The 19,918-nt window shown below is 40.1% G+C and overlaps 1 protein-coding gene across 2 annotated transcripts in view; it reads right to left on the bottom strand.

The window, feature by feature from the left end:
* Positions 1-19,918, bottom strand: part of SNX25 (sorting nexin 25) — a 167,974-nt gene that overhangs the window by 98,678 nt on the left and 49,378 nt on the right. For both annotated transcript variants that reach the window (XM_019521916.1, XM_019521917.1), the window contains exons 3-5: positions 16,315-16,531; positions 3,496-3,668; positions 1,693-1,879 (exon numbers count right to left, since the gene is read on the bottom strand). In XM_019521916.1, coding sequence (XP_019377461.1) covers positions 1,693-1,879; positions 3,496-3,668; positions 16,315-16,531 — 577 coding nt within the window. The remainder of the gene's footprint in view (positions 1-1,692; positions 1,880-3,495; positions 3,669-16,314; positions 16,532-19,918) is intronic.

Genomic DNA, 19,918 nt, shown 5'->3' with positions numbered 1-19,918 from the left:
CCCCCCCCCCCCCCCCCCCCCCCAGCTGCATGGCCCCAACAGCTCCCCCAGGGCTGGAATCTGCACCTGTGTTACAGTTGGGGGGGCATGGAGAAGTAGCACTGGTACAGGCACAGCTAGAGGCTGCATGGCTCCAAAACAGCTCCCTCTGTCTAAACTGTGGGCACAAGCAGCAAAGAAGGAAAGTGGCTGGGGAGCCATGAACCTTGGACAGCCTAGGCAGGATGGCGATCGCCCCAGGATATTTAGCCGAAAGGATCTAGGAGAAACAGCTACATGGGACTTCTGCAAACACCAAGAACATTTTAGTGGTGTAGAGTCCACCCTTCCAGCCATTCAGGTTTCCTTTCCCCACAAATTTATTCATAGCATGAAACCACAAAAGCTTATTTACTCGTTATGACCATGTCCTTATGTCCACTGGGAGTAGTATGTCTCCCTTTCTATTTTTACACCTCATCTTTAATCCTCTCAACATTACAGGGGTGTAGGTTGTAGCCGTGTTGGTCTAAGGACATAGGCAGACAAGGTTCTTTGGGTGAATCTGGTATCTTTTATTAGACCAACTGAAATAGTTGGAGAACAAGTTTTCAGCAAGCTTTTGGGTTCAAAAACCCTTTGTCAGGCTAAGGAAGTTTCAGCAGTTGATGTCTGCTCTTCCTGGATGGAATAAGAGCACACATCAACTGCTGAAACTTCCTTAGCCTGATGAAGGGTTTTTGAATCCGAAAGCTTGCTTAAAACTTGTTCTCCAACTATTTCAGTTGGTCTAATAAGAGATATCAGATTCACCCAAAGAACCTAGTCTGCCTATATCCTCTCAATGTAACACTTTTCCACATAAACAACCATTTCTTCCTAGTGTTGCCCACTTCTTGGTTTATTAACACCCCAAAACCTGCTGTCTGCTACAAAAGCACAACTGGAAACATAGAAGAGATGCTATCTGTATGCACCACCTGTAAGTATTAGAGATGCAACATACCAAAATAATACTGAAAAGGTAACATACTATCCTTGACTCCTATGATAAATACAAGCAGAGAATCAATGCAGAGAAACCTCCTATATGCAGGGATGGGGGAGGTGGGGGGTACAGTGGTACAGATGCACACCCCTTCTGCTGCCACCACCAGTGTTCCTGGCTGATGTGGGAAGAGAAAGACCCTGAACTGCTCCAGGCCTGGTGCAGCCAAAGGATGCATCTCTGTGTATATATGTATGGAGGGAGGGGGGACCAAGCTTGGCAGAGGACAGTAGTAGCAGCGTGCAGCTTCCACCTTCCAGTGCCTGCTCTCCATCTGCCCCTCTCCACAGATGTCCCTGGAAGCAGGCACTAGAAGAAGGAACCTGCATGCTGCTGTCCCTGTCCCAGGCACTGAGGGATGCCCAGACCTACTCCTAACCCACTCATTTCCTGCATTGCAGGGCAAGGCTGTACAGGAGCCAGGCTTGACTGGGGACAGTGCCACACATATTCCTCCTTCTAGTGTCTGCTTCCAGCCAGCAAGGGACAATAGGGAGGGTGGGGGAGGCAGACTGGAAGCAGGGGCTTGAAGGAGGAACCTGCATACTACTGCAGCTGCTTCACAGAGAAAAATAAATACAACTGTACTTTACTTAGGTCTCAGTAATGAACTAGCAGGACATGTCTGTGTATATATGACCATGCTATAATCAAACATCTGATACCTTAGCTGTTTCAGGAATTCAATGTCAGCGTTGCTGTTGATAAGTTTGATGAATTCCTCATAGGAAGGAGCATATGTGTAGTCTTTCTTGTGATGCTCATTCACCTGTTCTCTGTACTCCATCTGGCTGAGCAGCATTTGGTTGATGTAGTCTGGATCACTCAGCAATTCTACCACAGGCTTCAGTACTGGGATAGGAAAGATTTGAAAAAAACAATCTTTATGCACAGGAGTGAATTGTCATCTGTAAACTCAAAGCACAAAGCAGTGCCACATGTTTATACATATTAAAACCATGGAGATCAATATAATTCCAGGTAATTATACTCCCAAATTACACAGACTAAAATTTACCTTTGTCATACACTTGGTATGTTCATTATTGTTACTGTAAACCATCACCAAGATTAACCTGAAGTCCCATTTTTTCCACAGGCTCATACAAATTAAAAGAAGAGGAACCCAAACTGCATTCTTTCACAAGCTTGTTTCTGGGTTATTTCTCTCACACTCTGTTATATTATGAGGTCTTGGAAAATGAAGAACTGCTAATTAAAGATATTCTTTAATACATGAGGATTATTTAGGTCTAATCTCAAAATTCTGTCCCCATTTCCAAATTAAAGTATAAAGCAATTAGTGGTTTCATCATGAAACACTACTTCTAATTAGATAAGATGAACAAGCAAAGTAGGAAACCCGCAATAAAACAAACTCAAAAGAATAAATCACTATCTGCTACTTAATGTGTGACTTCCTAGCATCATTCAATCACATTCACATCTTTCGATCAGTATTTGGCACGTCTGTACAACACATATAATACCAGGGCAAGCCAAGTCATTTAATTATAAAATGCTAAAGACTAAGTTTCACTTATGCTATAATGAAAGGATGGAAAGGCAAACCAGATACCATCTGCTAAGAAGCTCTCCTGCAACAGAGCTAGAGTGCTTATGCTCATGCTTAATTCTGGGCAGGTGACTGGTCCCATTAATTTTATGTGCTCAGAGTTAAATGAAATAGTTTTCGTTAAGCACAGAGAGTGCTCACTGCCTTACAGAATCACGTCCTTAATTTTCTAATGATATGAACAGAAGTTTCCCAAGCATGTTCATGAAACACTAAGGCCTTAAACCAATGTAATGTTAAACACCTTTAAAGGGAGAGGCGAACTAGCCACTGGGGAGCACACTCATCAGCTGAATGGAGGATTAAAGTTACAGGGTTTTCACTCCACCTATGCTGCTTTAAAAAAAAAACACAATTGACATTTATATTGGAATATCTTCTACTGATAATAATGTAATTCCAAAAATATATCATATTTTCTTACATAACATATGCCCTCAAATAAGATGCACACCCTTGTTTTTGGAAGGCAGAACACAGAAAAACAGATTTTTCCAGACTCATGGACCAGAGCTGGCTTTTTCATAAAGACACTGTGCTCCAAGGTAGCCACCAGCTTGAAGCAGTGTCTTCCTGCTTCACATTCCTGCATGCTTCTATTCTGGCCTTCCTACTTAAGACATGCACAGCAATTTTAGAGACCAATTTGGAAGACAGGGTGGGGGGCGACGAAGGGGGGATGGAAGAAGATTCATGTGGTATGCAAGGAAATATGGTAACAGTTACATCTATCCCCACCCTATCTATACCAGTCTCTGTGCACGCAGGCTGTGATAGAAATTTAAAGTTTAGAGTTTAAAAGCATAATATCAATGCAGATCTATTAAAGGGTTTGAAAATTATTAGCATTGTATATATGCAAGTCTTTAGTCATCTCTGATCCATAATCTACCTTTTGTTGCAAGTATTTCTGCAAGGACTATGCGCAAGCTGAGAGACTGGGCATCCTTTGAGGGTAGGAGGCAACACACCAGAATTTGAGAACATTTTTGCAGGAATCTTACTTCTTCATCAGAGTTCCTCAGGCATGGGTGCAATAAAAAAGGTCTTGGCTGCTCTTCCTGCCTAGAAACAAAAGGAGAAAAAAGAAAGAAAAAAAAAACAAGCCGTATTTTAGTTCTCTTCATAGTACTGGCTTTAGTTACCAGTATTAAAAGAGCAAATATGAGAAATCCATCATCAGATACAGTCTTCAAAGAAAAAAAATTAAATAGAAACTATTCTTCTAATTATGTGAAGTCAAGAAGACATTTTCCCCATTTCAGTCCACTATTCTATCCTCTCTGTATACCTACTAAGCTAGAAATATTATTTTTAAATCCATATCCATATAAAATAAGCTGTCAAGTATCAGAGCAAGCCCTCAAGGGTAAAGATCAAATATAGGAATCCCTGACATAACTCTTCCTGTGACACACAATGAAACTTAATTTATTCAAACAAATGACAAGACATGAATAGGTACATATGAATCCATTTTTATCCTTCTCATAAAAACAAAGAACAAAAGGTAGGTTGAAAACAAACAAAAAGATTTGTATATAGTACATTTGGTGTCCTCAGATATCATTAAACCAAAAATAAAGGTCAAAAGCCCACCAGGCTAGGGTGGTTAAGTCATGCCAGTTTCTGTGACCAAAGTGAGGTGCCTAGCATTGCATCCAGTCACCTTTGATCTTCAGCTTGAATAACCAGGTACCTATTTACAGCTCAATCAGCTGGGGGCAGTCTTCAGCACAAGTCCAGAGTAAGAGTCTATTAATCACTCTGGCAATGGTGGTTCCCCACTGAAACCACAGTACAGTAAACATATACAAACTAATTAAACATTACATAAACAGTGAGTAAATCACAGTTGTGCCGATATGATTCTTTTCATTTTAATGAAGTATAAACCCTTATGCAACCAACACTGATGAGAGCTGGAAAGATTTTCCCTATGGACATGTTATTCCATAACTGTCCACTACAGGACTTCTTAGACCTTCCTGCAAAGCATCTGATTTTAGTTTCTTTTAGGGATGCAAGAGAAGATTAGACCACGGCTTTGATGAAGAACGGCATTACCTATGATCCTAAATACAAACGTTATTTCCCACTCCTCTCCCATCACACATAGGGGTCTCTTGGACAGAAAGAATACACTAAATGCTCTGTTTGGTGTAGAACAATCTTCTGTAGACTAAAACTTGTGTCTAAGTAACAGCTACAGAAACACTAAAAGATCATTACTGCAGAGAATAGTAATTACTGAATCTCAACTGCAGAATGCACTGTTTTAGGTTGATACAATAATGAAGAAATCCAGTAATCAATTTCTTGATGAAAATAATTTACGATAAGGTGATGAACCCTTCTGACCTTGTTGCACTTCTCTCCAGTCATGGATAATTAGATGTTACGTACCATAGAACAGTAAGAAGCATGACATACATAGTCCTGCAGTTCAGTAAAAAACCTGATTCTTCAAAATTAACCAATTATTGTGAGGTAAAGAAAGATGGAACTTTATATAGTGCTTTTGTTCCTAGGTAACTGCCCATGTATACAGTAAATTAATACTTACATGCAACAACTTGCTCTTCTTTCACTACAATCCTTCATTTATCTGCCTTCATTTATAGCAGAGCTAAAGTGTATGCACAGACGGTTACCACAGAGTAGGTGATGAAGAAAAGAACCCCACCCACACATTCGGTAACTTGCTCATGATCTAACTTAAAGAAACCCTGGTACGGGTCAAGATTTCAATCAAATCACATGGACATCTGTTGGGGAAAGGGTATCCATTCAGAGCCTACTGCTAGTATGGCTGTGAGGACAGGGACCCTGAAGGAACAAAACAGAAAACAAAGCCTATCCCATATGCCTAGATGACCAGGGCTTTAAGCATTTACCCTTTGATCTAATCTACATCAGGCTACATCTACAGATCCTAGCTAACCCATCAATGGTTTCTGTCAGACTAAATGTAATTCATGAAGATAGCAAAATGATAACTGGAAGAGAGAAGCCCTTTTGGCTAACATAAACCACATCTCCATTGGAAAGCTCTGCCAAAATAGCAAAAGCATCAGTGATTCTGTCTTGTAGACAAATCTTTTGTTGCCATGGTTAGGAGCGACTGTCAGAAAATCGCCAAGGAAACCAGCCGTAGCTGGAAACGAATTTTCACAGAGGAAATGCGTAAGTGAGACACCAAGGCAATTGTGTCAAAGTGTGGGGAAGGGGACACGCAAAGGAAAAAATGGGGGAAGGAGGAGAGAATTGCAAAAAATATATATCCTTGAAAGTGTCGTTTTCTATGCATTCCCACAGGATAGTTCCATGGTAGACATTCTCCCCATTCCACTTTCTGACTGGGAACTAAGCTGTCCCACTGCAAGTAGTACCATAGGGTGCATGTGATGGGATAGAGGCAGTGTGATGGGTGAGCAGCTGTCTGTGAGGTTGCAGATTCCCTCAGAGCCAGCCACTCCAGTCAGAATGCAGAGAGCCAGACACCACTTCTGATGCTTTGCTTTGTGACTAGAGTCAGGGCCAGAAGCTGCCTACTGCCAGGCTGGTGGGGACACAGAGCCCAGGTTGGGACAGCAATCAGAGCCCGTTCCAGCAGCAGGTACCTCCTGGGGGCAGCAATGCCCCAGCCCCTGCTCCAATTGCAGATCCAGGGCCAGAAGCTGCCTGCTGGCAGGGCAAAGGGGCATTGTCCCAGTTGGAGTCTGCGATAGGAGCCCACCCCAGCAACCGGCGGCTCCCAGAAGCAGGAAGCAATGTCCCAGATCTCACTCCAATATCAGTCAGGGCCAGGAGCTGCCTGCTGCCAGAGCAGAGGGACATCGTCCCAGCCTGTAGCTGGCCCCAGAAGCAGGGAACTGCCAGAGGGCAGAAAGCAATGTCCCAGCCCCACTCTAGTCACATATCTGAGGCCAGGAATTCCCTGCACAAAAAGAGTTCCCTGCCCAGCCCAGAGTTGGCTGGGATCTGCACCACAACGAGACAGTTCCTGGCCAGACCCAGGATGAGTAGGGAAGGAGCTGGCTGGGCACTCTTCTGTTTCAGGGCAGGTCTCAGTCAGCTCCAGGCTGCATGTGCAGACTTCCCCACTTAGCCCAGGGCTGGCCAGGAACTGTCCTGTTCTGGAGCAGATTCTGGCCAGCCTCGCTAGGTACAGGGCTTGTCCCCATGTGCATGGGGTGAGAGAGCTCTACAGCAGCAGTAGTCCCAGCCTGTGCACATCAGGACCTCTCCCAATGTGTACGGGCTTGGCCAGTAGACACCTGCTGCTGCAGTCAGCAGAGCTCTCCTGACCTAATGCTCCCTGCCATCCCTGCAGGGGACCAAACCAGGGTGGGAGCAAATCTGCTCCCAAGAGGGAACACATGTAGACGTGCTCACTGGTAGGCTTACTGCACAGTATTTTTACTGCACAGTAAGCCTACTTCAAATTAAGACCATGTGTTCCCCAGTCTCTTTACAGAAGTCTAAGGGGAAAAAACTCTTCAGTGGATTTGAGCCTGGATAAGTTCTACACAAGCATCTGTGTACATCAGTGCCAACTTTCCCACAGAGAAAGTAGTTTTCCACCAGTACTGAACCAGACACATCAAGTGGTACTTGACAACAGAAAGGGAAAAGAAATAAAGTATCAGCTGCAAAATACATAAATATGTCAGTGGTAAAACAGACATAGGTAGCAATTAACTGTATGCACATGCAACAACTGTATTACTTTCAAAAGACAGATACAAGCTATTGGGACTGAACTGTTACATTGGCATGATCCTGCAGCAATACAAGTATAGCAAAACCACTCCAACTTTAACTTGGGATTCATCCAGAGTCAAAGTTAGGGTCCAAGTTAGTGACAGTTAATCCCTATGAGCCCTGCTACATGTTCACATTAAAGCTGGATAGAAATCAGCTACAGAGTTGTTACACATTTTTCAAGCACTAACTCTATAGCTGGTTGGCTCTTTTTATAGCTGGATAGTCATTTTTATCATGTGATAATTATTTTGTGCATGTGGCTGATCTAAATTTACTGTGCAGTTTACCAGTTAATTGTGTAATATATGTAACATAGCAGGGGCCTATGGGATCATGCCAGTGTAAAAGTTAGGTCATAATAGTTACTGCATGCTCCTGAGCTGTGGCTTCCTTCCAATCTTCAAAGCAGCTAAAGGGTATTTTTGTCTATACCCAATGTTTCTGGACCCAATCTTCCTCCAAACTCCTGCTGGCAGAGCAGGAATCTTTACTATCTGCTTACCAATAGAATGGCTGGCAATCTCTGCCTCCTTGTCTGATACATACTTGTCCCTTTGGAGAAGCACTATGTACATTTTTTCTTTTGAACAGCTCCGGCACATAATTTACATGATATCCACAGAATGTATTGAAGAACATCTCGAGGCAAGAAAATTAACTGAAGTTTTGGTTTCTTCCAGCCGCCATTCACTATCTAGTCACTAGCTCCTAGACAAATGCACAGTATATCTGAGTAAGGCACGTCTAGCAAACAACACCTCATGTCACCCAAAATCAGTTAGAGCTCTCATCACTAAATGACAATGCTTGACCCCAAAGCATCATTTGAGGGGGGGTTTTCTCTGTAGCTCCTTTACAAGAGTTGTGAGAAAGAATATGGAGAAGGCATGAAGAAGTTCTAATTAAATGGGTTTTTAAGACCAGGGGTGCACCGACAGATTTTTTTGACCAATACTAATGGCCAATTATTAGTGAGCCATATTGGCTGATACTGATCTGATTGTCAATATGCACCCGGGCAGCATGGGGAGCAGCTGGGTCTCCCTCCCCCACTTCAGGGGCCTCAATCTGTTCTCCCCATGCCCCCTTCCCTCACAAAAAACTTACCAGCCAGACCTGGTCGCTCTCCATGCTGCCAGGCTGCGCTACAGCTGCGCACATGCATGGTGCATTTATCAGCCACACTGGCACACCAGCCCAAAAAAAGCCAATTGCCAACACAGTCAATTTGCCTTATATCAGTGCTGATACGATACGGGATCAAAGTATCTGATGTATCCCGATGTAATTGGTTTATCTGTAACGTCTTAAATAGAAGTGTACATGGTCACATTTCTATTAGTAACAAATTTGGTAAAATTAAAGGAAGGTACTGTTCATTTTGTTGTGACAAGAAATAGGAAACTAAACTGCAACACATATACAAAGAATCAGAGTGCCATGACATTTATCCAAAATCAACTTGTAAAGATATGCTACTTCCCACAAACCGTTTTAAGCAACCCAGCTTGGTGCTCAGGTATTAGCTGCTCCTTCCACTCAGTTTCTACACTTATACGTTCCCTAAGATCTATTGTTTTGACTGTGCAACAGGATTTTCTTTGAAATGTTTTAACCAAGGCTACACACTAGTTTTCACATAGTGTTTTCACAACTCGGCTAATTACCTATAACATTCTGAGCTCACCCGTTCAATGAACTAAAATATAAATCTCAAACTGTAGCAAGTGATTCCCAAGATAGGTAGCTTCCAAGCTACTAATTCAAAGCTTTGTTTTATCTGCTTCAAACATCACAGAGAAGCAATGACAAATGGCATCTTAACTCAAGCATGTCCTTGTCAACAATCAAAATTTCAGTGGTTCTGACATATACTGACATAACAAGATGCAGTAGACATAACTAATTTAATACAGCCAGTACATAACATCTGTATTTTACACAGCATCACAAGTTATTACTTTCACTTCCTTTTAAGCTACAAAGCCAACATTAATCTTGCAGCAGTTTAGTTTCAGAAATTTCCATTTTATGAGTTCTTCAAACATGCATGGAATTGTGAACATTGTACAAACTTGCAGTGTAACCACTAAGGAAAGCAAATTACTTTCCTCTGGCTATAAAAAAAAAAAAATAGTGCAAAATTAGTAAATATAAACCTGAAAAAAGGAAGTTAAGAAGCGGTAAATAATTTGCAAAATATCAAAGCAAACCCTTTCACTGTTGACAGCTAAACACATACAATACAGACCCTTGTTAGCCAGGATCCTCACTCTTAGTAATCTGAGAAGGACACATACACAATGTATTATTTGGCACATTGTCAAGTGTCACAATATTTGGTGCTTTTTTTCCCCCCAAGCCCCATCTGCTGTAATTTGATTATGTGAAGTATGCTTTTAACAATTTTTTTTTATATTTCTTTCTGTTCCACCCCCCCCCCACAAGCGCACACACACTCTCCTCCTCTGAGACGCTGGGGAAAGCTTAGAAACAAGAATCCGGAAGCATAAAACAAAAGGATATCAATACAAAGAATCCAAAATATTATTTTGGGATGGTCAAATTCAGGACTTTTTTGAATGCTTGAAGTCAGCAATACTACTGGTCATAAGTGCAAATTTAGGATTTCATCTCACATCTAGGGGCTGACCAGGAAACAGGCATGGTTCAGAAGGCTCTCTCAAGTGTCATACAAGTTCACTTGTTTGCTTGGAATACGAGAGAAGCTTTAAAAAAAAAGTCCACAGGAAAAAAAGCACAGCTTTCTCAGAATTCTGGAAAATTGTTCCTTTTGATCTTTAATTAGTCTGCCAACGAAGCCCCACAACATTACAATTAGCTTTTAATTATCTTAATAATGCATTGGTGAGTTGAAGTGTGCATGCAACAAATCCTCAAAAGATTTCTATAGCACATTCTTTGCTCAACACTGTTAAAACAAAGAAGCCCCAGCAAGTACCGAGGGATAACATACAGCCTGAGTCTCTTTACCTGCATCACCCTCAGATCTTAATACTCCTTGACATTGCAACAGAGTTAAGACTGCTTGATCTTTGTGAAACTTTGAAAAAAATGAAAGTGGATTTAGATTTGTATACAAGCACCATAACACAAGACAGAAAAGCATGCTGCCTGCTCTTAAAAAAATTTAAAAAAACAACCATGCATTTTGAAGCAAGCCAACCCAAACATTTTTACAGCAACAATTTTGTCACTTTACATAGAAGCCATCATCTCAATGCTCCAATCATTCTAAAATATGGTCATCAGAAATGTGTTTCCCAGTTATTTGTTTGTGCACGGGTCTTGCAAGAGGAAAAAACTCTATGTAGGACTTGATAACAGACTCAAAGAAGGTATGAATTAGATTGCAAACTCTGCTTATACAGGTCCAAGCATGAGGCCTGATCCTGATTAAAGCACTGTTTTTTCTAAAAAATAGAACATTAAGACTTTATGAACTCTTCTTGCAAGTTCATTAAATATTCAGTGCTTGTACTAGCCCAGAAGTACTTTAATAGGCTCATACCCCGTCTTGTTATCATTTCTTCATTCTCATCCTCACTAAGTATCAACTCTCATTACAACCCTCTCAGATTCACACCAATCCTCTCACTATGGTCCCAAGTTGTGAAAGGCAAATAGAATTGCAGAATTTGGAGCTTCAGTCTAGCCTACCTTGCGGCTGGTTGTGTGCGTGCTGTAGGCCATCATCAGATTTAGCTCTCAGGAACTCAAATTCTCTTTGTGCCAGTCTGCTTCGTCTAGCTTCATGGTAATAACATATTTATTTCATTTGAAATGCTACCTTATGCTCTGCATTAAGTACAGAAAGTATAACGTGTATATTTATTAAATATGGTTACACACACAAATACAGTTGATCCTACCCCAAGGGGCCAAGAAGAACACCCCCCAGACCGTTGAAAAACAAAATTTATATCGCTGCTAGTAAAAAAAGGTACTAGTAACCTTTGTAATGAAAACTTGTTTCAGTTCTTAGGTTGCTTGTTCCCAGAAAGAGAAAGGAAGAACATACCTTTGTTCATAAGAATCACTCTTCTTTAAATTTGTTAATAACTAGAGACTGCCCTAAAACAACCTTCAACAGGAGTCCTAAGGGATCAATTTCACTAAGTAATAACTCGTGCTGTGAATCAAATGTCAAAGGCCTACCTCAATGATCATCATATCAGGAGTTACAATCAACCAACTTGGCCAAGTAGCACCCCATCACACTATATATTCCTTAGAATATATGTTAGAATTTGTTTCTACATTCTTAATCACAATATCCCAAACTGCAAAGTAGAAGTAATGAAAGAGTAAATCCCTTGTTTACTCAAAGTCTACAAAGCAAACTCCCTCCCGTTATACTTTTAGCATCCTTCCTCACAGATGTTCAAAAGGCATCATTTTTATTAGGCTCAAGAACAGGTGAGGGGTACCAGTTGCTCTACCATGGTAACTTTGGGCTTTTCTAAAGAGAAGTTAGAGTGCAGTAAAATATAGTGTGAAATAACCACATGCTCTTATGTACTTTCAAGGGTAAAATAAGCCCCCTCATATCCAGCCTTACTTTGCCAAGTCCTTTACACTAAGACTTCAAAATTTCATCTAAAAGGTATTGTTGTTTTTTGCCTCCAGGAAAAAAACAACTATTTTACATTATGAAACAGAAAGTGAATTCCAGAAATTAGATAATTCTGGCCACACTAGACAGCATGCTTCCACAACAGATGGTATTTATACCAGATTCCTTTAGGAAAGTTTCATGCAATTTAACTGCCACCTTTCTCAGCTCACAATCCATCCTAGATCATAAAATACTGCGATTAGGATTCAACATTTCTGTCTTACACACATGAGCTTAGGTAAACCGTCTAGATGAGACAGTAAAGCAAATGAAAACAAATAAGCAAAACTGAAGGAAAAACTGAGGTCCACCAATTACGCCACCCCTAAAAATTACAGGGAATTCAGAATGTGGGATGCCCATTTTATTCCGTAATAGACACTTTCTACTCAATACACAAAAGAAGAAAAAATAAAAATCATTATGGCCTCTACTAATAAAAGTCTGAGGCAAGATTTGTTCCCCACCTCAAATGTAGAAGACACTTGACTACGTGAATATAAATAAAAATGTCTCTGGTCAAAGTATGTAATCTCATTTACGCCAAGAGATTACATTAGCAGCCAAATAATTTCTCCAGTAAACATTTCTGCAGCATTACAAAGTATTTAGCTATATAGGGACAGGAAGCGTTTCAGCTTCAGTTGGACCTTTGTCACTCAATGGACAATTTCTGTGGGAGGAAAAAGGATCTCTTACTCTCTCACCCCTATAGCAGTTACTTGGCATTTCAGAAGGCTCTACACGTGGCTAAAACAATTCCCCAGCCCTCAGTTCATCAAGGAGTAGCAGACTGGCCCCATGCCACATACAGCACCCATATTGTTGGGTCCAGCCCATGGGTCACATGCAGCACACACCAGCCCTGCTCCAGGGCTTGCACTGTGGCACAAGCTGAACCTGATGCTGTCGGCACTGCCCACAGCACAGGGTGCTGGAATAGGTATGCAAGCTTCACATGCTGGTTCTGGCATACACAGGTGACCTGGGCCCCACCCAAAGCCAGCGTGAGAGGCTAATCCAGCAGGGAGCTGCATGCAGCACAGACCCCAAACCCTGCATCACACCTAGCACCCATGGTGCTGACAGTGCAAGCCCCAGCCAGCACATGCTGTACAGTTGCCCTGACAGACCACCCTTGCACACTGGCTCTAGCATGACCCGATCTGATCCACAGACTGATCCAAAGATCTTCACCCAGCCCACAAAGCCAGATGCATTTGACACCCCTGAGTTAAAGGCCTAGCATAAGAAACCAATGGGAGTAAGGGAGGGTTTAAATGGCTAAGAGATGACCTGGAGTGAACTGGATGCCAAAACACTGAACCTCACACTAAACAGATTAGTGTATTTGGTTTTTTGGATGCAAGAATCTCTCCCCTCTACTGGATTTTTGTCAGCAGATAACACAAGGAGACACAGATGAGTAGATAACCTCTTCTCAAAAATAGAACATGATGCATTTAAAATTGCATTTAAAATACTTGCCATACTTGACCAATTAAAACTCCTTTTGTTGTCACACTGCATAAAAATTAAAACATGAAAACTACAGCACTTGTGAGGGAATCAAAAACACGAAAAAAAGTTAGCTTTATTTATGGTTTATTTCATCATTTCACTTGCTCGAATTAGTTGGTTTAAATATCATGACACAAAGACAAATATCCAAGTTCAAATCTAAATTTACTGTAATTTGTTAAATTTAGACAGAACTAAACTATTAGCAAAATCTCAGTTCAAATGCTAGAGCACATTTAACACAGTTGGTTCCTGTATTCCACTTCCTTTTTAAAAATCACAGTGACATAAGCAGACATCCTAGTTTTCCCTGATAAAAGAATATCCTCAATTTTCAGGTTAAAAAGAATAATCCAAAATCTACATTTTTCCATGATTAAAAAATATTCCCAATTTTTGGGTTAAAAAAAGTAACCCAAAGTCCATGTCTTTCCATCATAAAAATGAAACATCACTATATATATAAATAAATAAAATGTATGTATTGTATTAGTGGCATTTCATTTTAATGGGAGAAAATCAGGATCCCTGCATATAAGCAAATGAAAGCGAATGAAAGCTTTGCATAGTGCCCCAACTTCAGACATAGAAACAATATAATCCAGATACCCAAGTGTCTCACTCTGGAACCAAATTACAGCCATCACTAGAGGACTGAACAATTTAAGCTACACAAAACACAGAAAAGCTTTTAACACCAAAAAGGGGTCTCAGAATCACAATCTTAGCTGTAGCAGGAGCAAACATGTCCTGTATAATTTTTTTTCAATATCAGCATTTAGGGTTTGTTCTATCTGTAAATGAAGAGGTGGGATTATCGCTGCACAAAGAGATTCCTAGTATGTGCAGTTCATTTTTATATTAATGTCTCCCTGCCTCCATAGGAGCGATCAAGGTGCATTTAACATTTCAACACAAAAATGAATCAGAAAAACATACAAAAGATTTTCACTATGCTCAATAAATATGATAATATGTGCTGTTACCCAATACAACAAAGATCTGGTTGAAATGGACCCAATTGTAAAAAAAAGTAATAAGCCTGCTAATCAGGAATCAGTAATAAATAGCATCAAAAGAGATGAAATTATAATTTGGAGTATTTCATCTACCTTCAAATGACCAAATGTTTGCAATTAAAATGTGCTGTGATACTTCAGGGAGACAACCAATATTTTTTCAGTGAATACCTGGCAAATATTTTAAATGCATCTTGTTCCATTTTTGGAGAAGAGGTTACCTACTCATCTGTGTCTCCTTGTGCTATCTGCCAACAAGGATGTCTGGTAGAGGGAAGATTCTTGCACCTAAAAAACCAAATACACTGATCTGTTCATCCAGCTGGAGGGCTCCCCTTAGGTCCAAAAATTCTGCAACAAGGGAATGCAGAGTTAATTAACTCTACCACCACTTCGCTGCCACCAAATTTCCAAACCTGTGGGGATCAGTTTTTCTTGCATATAATGCTCACCCCAATTTTCACCAGCTGATTTTAGAGGGGAAAGGTGCAGGTAGTATGCAAGAAAATATAGTACTTGCATTGTAATTATTTCTCAACGTTGTTAGAAATGTCTGGCCTCTAACACACTTAGCTATGTTCTCTACGACAACCACGGTGCTCCCACTTGACACATTCACCTTTCAGCAGAGTGACACCTTACAGAGAAGGTGTAAGGAAAAGATGTCAACTATCTTTTCCTTAAGGTCCAATTTAAAGAAGAGGCATTCAGTCTTTATCTTTTCTTTCTAGACTGAAACCATCAATAAATCTTTTTGGTTTTACCTGTTATGTATTGCAAAAAACCCAACTGACATCTGCTAGGAAAACACCAAGTCTACCTCCTTAAGGAAAGTAACAAGCCAACCTATCATGGAAACAGGAAAGGTTGTCTCTTCCCTACAGGCACATGAATAAAAGACTAGTAGATATCAGCATGGGCAAAACAACTTGAAGGTACAAGTTCTCATTCATGATGACAAAGAAATTGACAAATTTAAAATTACAGTTTTTTAGAAACCGATTTTCTAAAGTGGACAAAAAAACATGTACTTAACCTTCAAGTAAAAACCTGAACTGTGCACCTAAGCTAAAAAACTCCAGAGCCATATAACAAGCTAAAGAATGTAACCAAGTGACCATTTCCCATTACCAGTTTGAGTATAATCATGGTATTACAGAACAGAATCAGGCCTCTCTAGTCCCCAGACACCATATAGAGAGCTCTATAAAAGAAGAGACTCCTAAAATTTAGCCACATAATGCAAAAAGGGGGCGGGGGGGGGGAGCAGGAACTGTTCTATTACTTTGCCAGGAGAACATCATATCACAGCAAGAGAGATTTTTGACAGAGGAGCCACGGGACTTGAGTTCCTCATGCCAGACAAAAGAACATAATGGTATTTACACTTTAACTTTTCTGGAAAAGAAACAACCTGGCTGCATATTCCCATTTCCTGAATCCTACTATACTGCCCCCTCTACTCTTGCCACCTCATGGAACCTATAGAGATTGCTCCCATGCATGCACACAAATAAAAAATGGGTATAAAACAGTCATGAAATCAAGCTTTGGAAAAAAGAGTACTTATCCCCCATCCACATACCCAAGAGTTCACTAGGAATTTCACAAATACTAGTAAGGTCTGTATGTGCACCACTTCTCTCTTCACTGTGTAGCTCTCAGGAGCATATGCTCTTTACTGCATCAGTACAGTCCATCCAAAGGGAAAGAGACAAGCAGAAAGCTCTATTCAAACAGACATTTGGGAAGGTTATTTTACCTGGCATTGGCTGCTTTAAGGTCACAGAAGTGCGCAAGTAAAGCTTTCACTACATCACTGCAGACAACTTTAACTACATCAATGTGACTCAGCCTCTGTCGCAGCTGTTTGGCAATTTCCCAGAAATCTTCAGAGAGCAAGTGGTACAGCTGCCCTTCATCTTTGCTGAGTTGCCCATACCAGGACAGGATGTAATCTCTATAGCTGTAGTCAAACACTAGAAGGAGAAAAAAAGACATGTAGCAAACAAGAAAACTACACAATTAGCTCAATGACAGCTTGCACATTTTCTCCTTGGGATTTTAAATTCTCTTTCTTCAATGAGACAAAGGTTGGCAAGGTTAAAGAAATCTGATCCTAAGAGAGATTACTAGAGGTCACCATGGAAAGCCCATAAGTGGATTTGGTCAGTCAGGTTGCTGGTTAGGTAGAAACCTTGTATAAATACCTGTATCTTAAAGAAAAGGAAACTACCACATTTTCAGAATTTGCCAAGTCTGCTGCAAACTGAAGAACTTGCTCTTAACATCTGAATCAAAACAGTCTTGGTTTCAAAGACACACTTCAAAGAATGTAAAGGCAGGACTGTCATCTCCTATATGAAGGAACTGTGACCCTGAAGCACATTAAGATTCACTGCAGTCAGAGACAGGAAAGCTCTATTAAATTACAGGGACACCATAAATTTCATGATACTTCAAATTTACTTCTCATGATATATATACTTTTCATGAAATATTCTTCTCATGATACTATAAATTTATAAGTCTGACCCATACTTACAAGCAACACCTAAGATTTCTAAAAATGAATGTTTTGGGAAAATTCTGTTTTTCACCACTTGGACTTTGTATTTCGCCATACTTTTTTTGTAGGTAGTCTCACCATTAAGCTGCTGGTCACGTGTACTTTCTGTTCCATGCTGCTACAGGAATCATTACTGCTCTAACAGAAGCTCAAGAAGCATGTAGAGCAGTTCTGTTCACAGGTACAAGCAAAGTGTACAAAGGATAGTTTGTAACAGTGAGACAGAACTAATAAAGAGAAAAGAGAACATGTATGAAAACCTATGCAGGTTCTTTAGCAGCTGTCATTTATTACAGCCTGACCTCAGGTTAGTGACCTAGAAAAGCACACCCGCTTTGTCAGCATAATCTCATTCATCTGAAACAGTCACATGACCAAATTGCTTTCTACTATGTACTGTTCACTGGCAGATGTTAGACACCCTGTAGCATTGGAATACCTCTCAGTAGTGAATTAAACAATGAGCAGTACAGTATCACAAACCTACACAGAAATCTACTCTACTGCCAACCTAACAAAGCAGTACTTACTTTTTACCAGACCTTTAAAAACACTTTTTTTTTTTAAATATTAAGCTTTGAATTGTTGCATCTGAGTTTTTTGACAAAGGAATTCATCAGTTTCATCAAATTTTTAACAATGTAAAGATATCAAAGCATTTTGTTTAGCAACATTGTAAAGTTGAAATGAAGCTCTTCAACAAAGTTATTTCATTTTTTTCCAAAAATGATCTTTCAGGATTACAGGGCATTTATAGACATGCTCCGGGAGGCAGCAGGAGGGGGAAGAGAACTTTTAATTAGTGCAGCTCGCTAATTAAATTGCCTGAGCATCCTGTCTATCAGCATCCCCACGCTGAAAAAATGGCAGCGAGGCACTCTGAACTAAAGCTCATTCAACGTACTTTAGCTCAAAACGCCTTGCTGCCATTTTTCAGCACAGGGATGCTGATACATGTGATGCTGGAGGCTGCTGGAGCATGGTAATTTCTACACTCCAGCAGACTCGATTAATCACCCCCTCTGACGCACTGGATTTACAGCATGTCAGAGCAGCCTCCCTACATGTGTATACAAGCCCAAAGTTTCATGAGAAGTGTCAGAATGAAAGTCACCTTTTGAAACCTGAGGATAACTTCAAAAACGCCAGAAGTACCTCCAGAATAAATATTCCAAATTTTGACCAGAACTAATTTAGAAATTTGTCCAAAGTTCTCATCTCTTTAGCAGCTGACTACTTTACATACATTAATGAATTTATCCCCATATTCAATGATTCAGGTTATTATTTCCATTTCATAGATTGAAATGAGGTACAAAGATTAAGTTATTTTCCCCAAGGTCAGACAGGAAGCCTATGGTAGAATCATAAAAAAATAGGACTGGAAGGGACCTCATCAAGTCGTCTAAGACAAGCATGTTCCTGGACAAACTATCGTAGACAAAGATCAGTCTAACTTGCTCTTAACTTCCAAAGATGGAAATTCCACAACCACTCTGGGTGGCCTGTTCTAATGCTTAACTACCCTTATGAGAAAGTTTTTTCTTAATATCCAACCTAAATATCCCGTTGCAATTTGAGACCATCGCTCCTTGTCCGGTCCTCCAAGTACCTGAGTACCAGAGCCCAATGCCTGAACCATCAACCCTCTTTAAATGTCTTTATTTTAGATAAAAATAAAGACAGATATTTTACCTAGTATTCTAAGCTGATATCTAGTCCAAATACAACAAAGAACAAACAGAAACAATACAAGCATCACTTTAAGCAAACAATCTAAGCACTGCCAAAAATTATCTTAAAAGGTGGCTACTTTCTGATAATGGTGGTAAAGAGTTCTGCCAGTACCTCTAGGAGTACCCTGGGGTAGTTTCTTAAAAGTGAACTAGTTGGACCAGATTCTTGTACACATTTCTCACATGAGAATGATCACTTGCCTATGTAACTATACTCTTGTAGCTTTTACCCCATCCTCCTTTTAGGAGGGATTTTTTGTTCTGGTTTTAATTTTATGATGTGAAGAAACAGGAAATAAGTTGATGCTCTTTATGGCATGGATCTTCTCTCTTCATCTGTTCTGTAAGGACATGTAGCAGTTGCCTGATGTAGCAGTTTGACTAATTGATAGGTACCAACTTCCTTATTGTCCTACAGAACACGAAAATTATCTTAAAGATATGTTTTCTGTCCAAGAATGAACATGATAGTTCAATGCATGGTATTTTTCAGCAACAGTCTTAGTAACGAAGCATGATGGGTAATTTCCTTACTATATAAAACTATACAATAAATGTAGTACCATCCTTTTACCCCATTAAGGTATTTTCCTCTTTCAAAAAGAAGCTTGTATAGGTACTTAATCCATAATTATATTTTAGCCAACTTCTTTCTAAAAAACTCAAATTTCTAGTTTTTCCTTCTGCAGCCGCAGGAATGCACAACATACCCTTCAATTACAGGCTGCTCTGCTCTTGAAGTTAGACACAACATTCAAATATACAGCACTGCTGGTCTCTACATTACTTGAAGAACAGGATTCTTACAAATGTAACTTCTGACAAGTCACATGGATGCAAAACATAACAACACTCAGTGCAAAATTAAGAGATTTGCTCAGTCCTCAACAAGGTGATGCCCTAATTTTTGAGTTATGCACACTGATAGCCAGATCTAAGAGAGATCCCTACATAATGCAATAATTATCTGCATACAATTTCCTATACACACACACACACACACATTAGGGCTGTCAGTTAATCACAGTTAATTTACACAATTAATGCAAAAACAAGTTAAC

Source organism: Gavialis gangeticus, unplaced genomic scaffold (assembly GCF_001723915.1).
Source record: "Gavialis gangeticus isolate Ggan-Ray unplaced genomic scaffold, GavGan_comp1, whole genome shotgun sequence".
Taxonomy (NCBI): Eukaryota; Metazoa; Chordata; order Crocodylia; family Gavialidae; genus Gavialis; species Gavialis gangeticus.
Note: the sequence above shows the minus strand (reverse complement) of the source record. Positions and strands in the feature narration are given on the sequence as shown.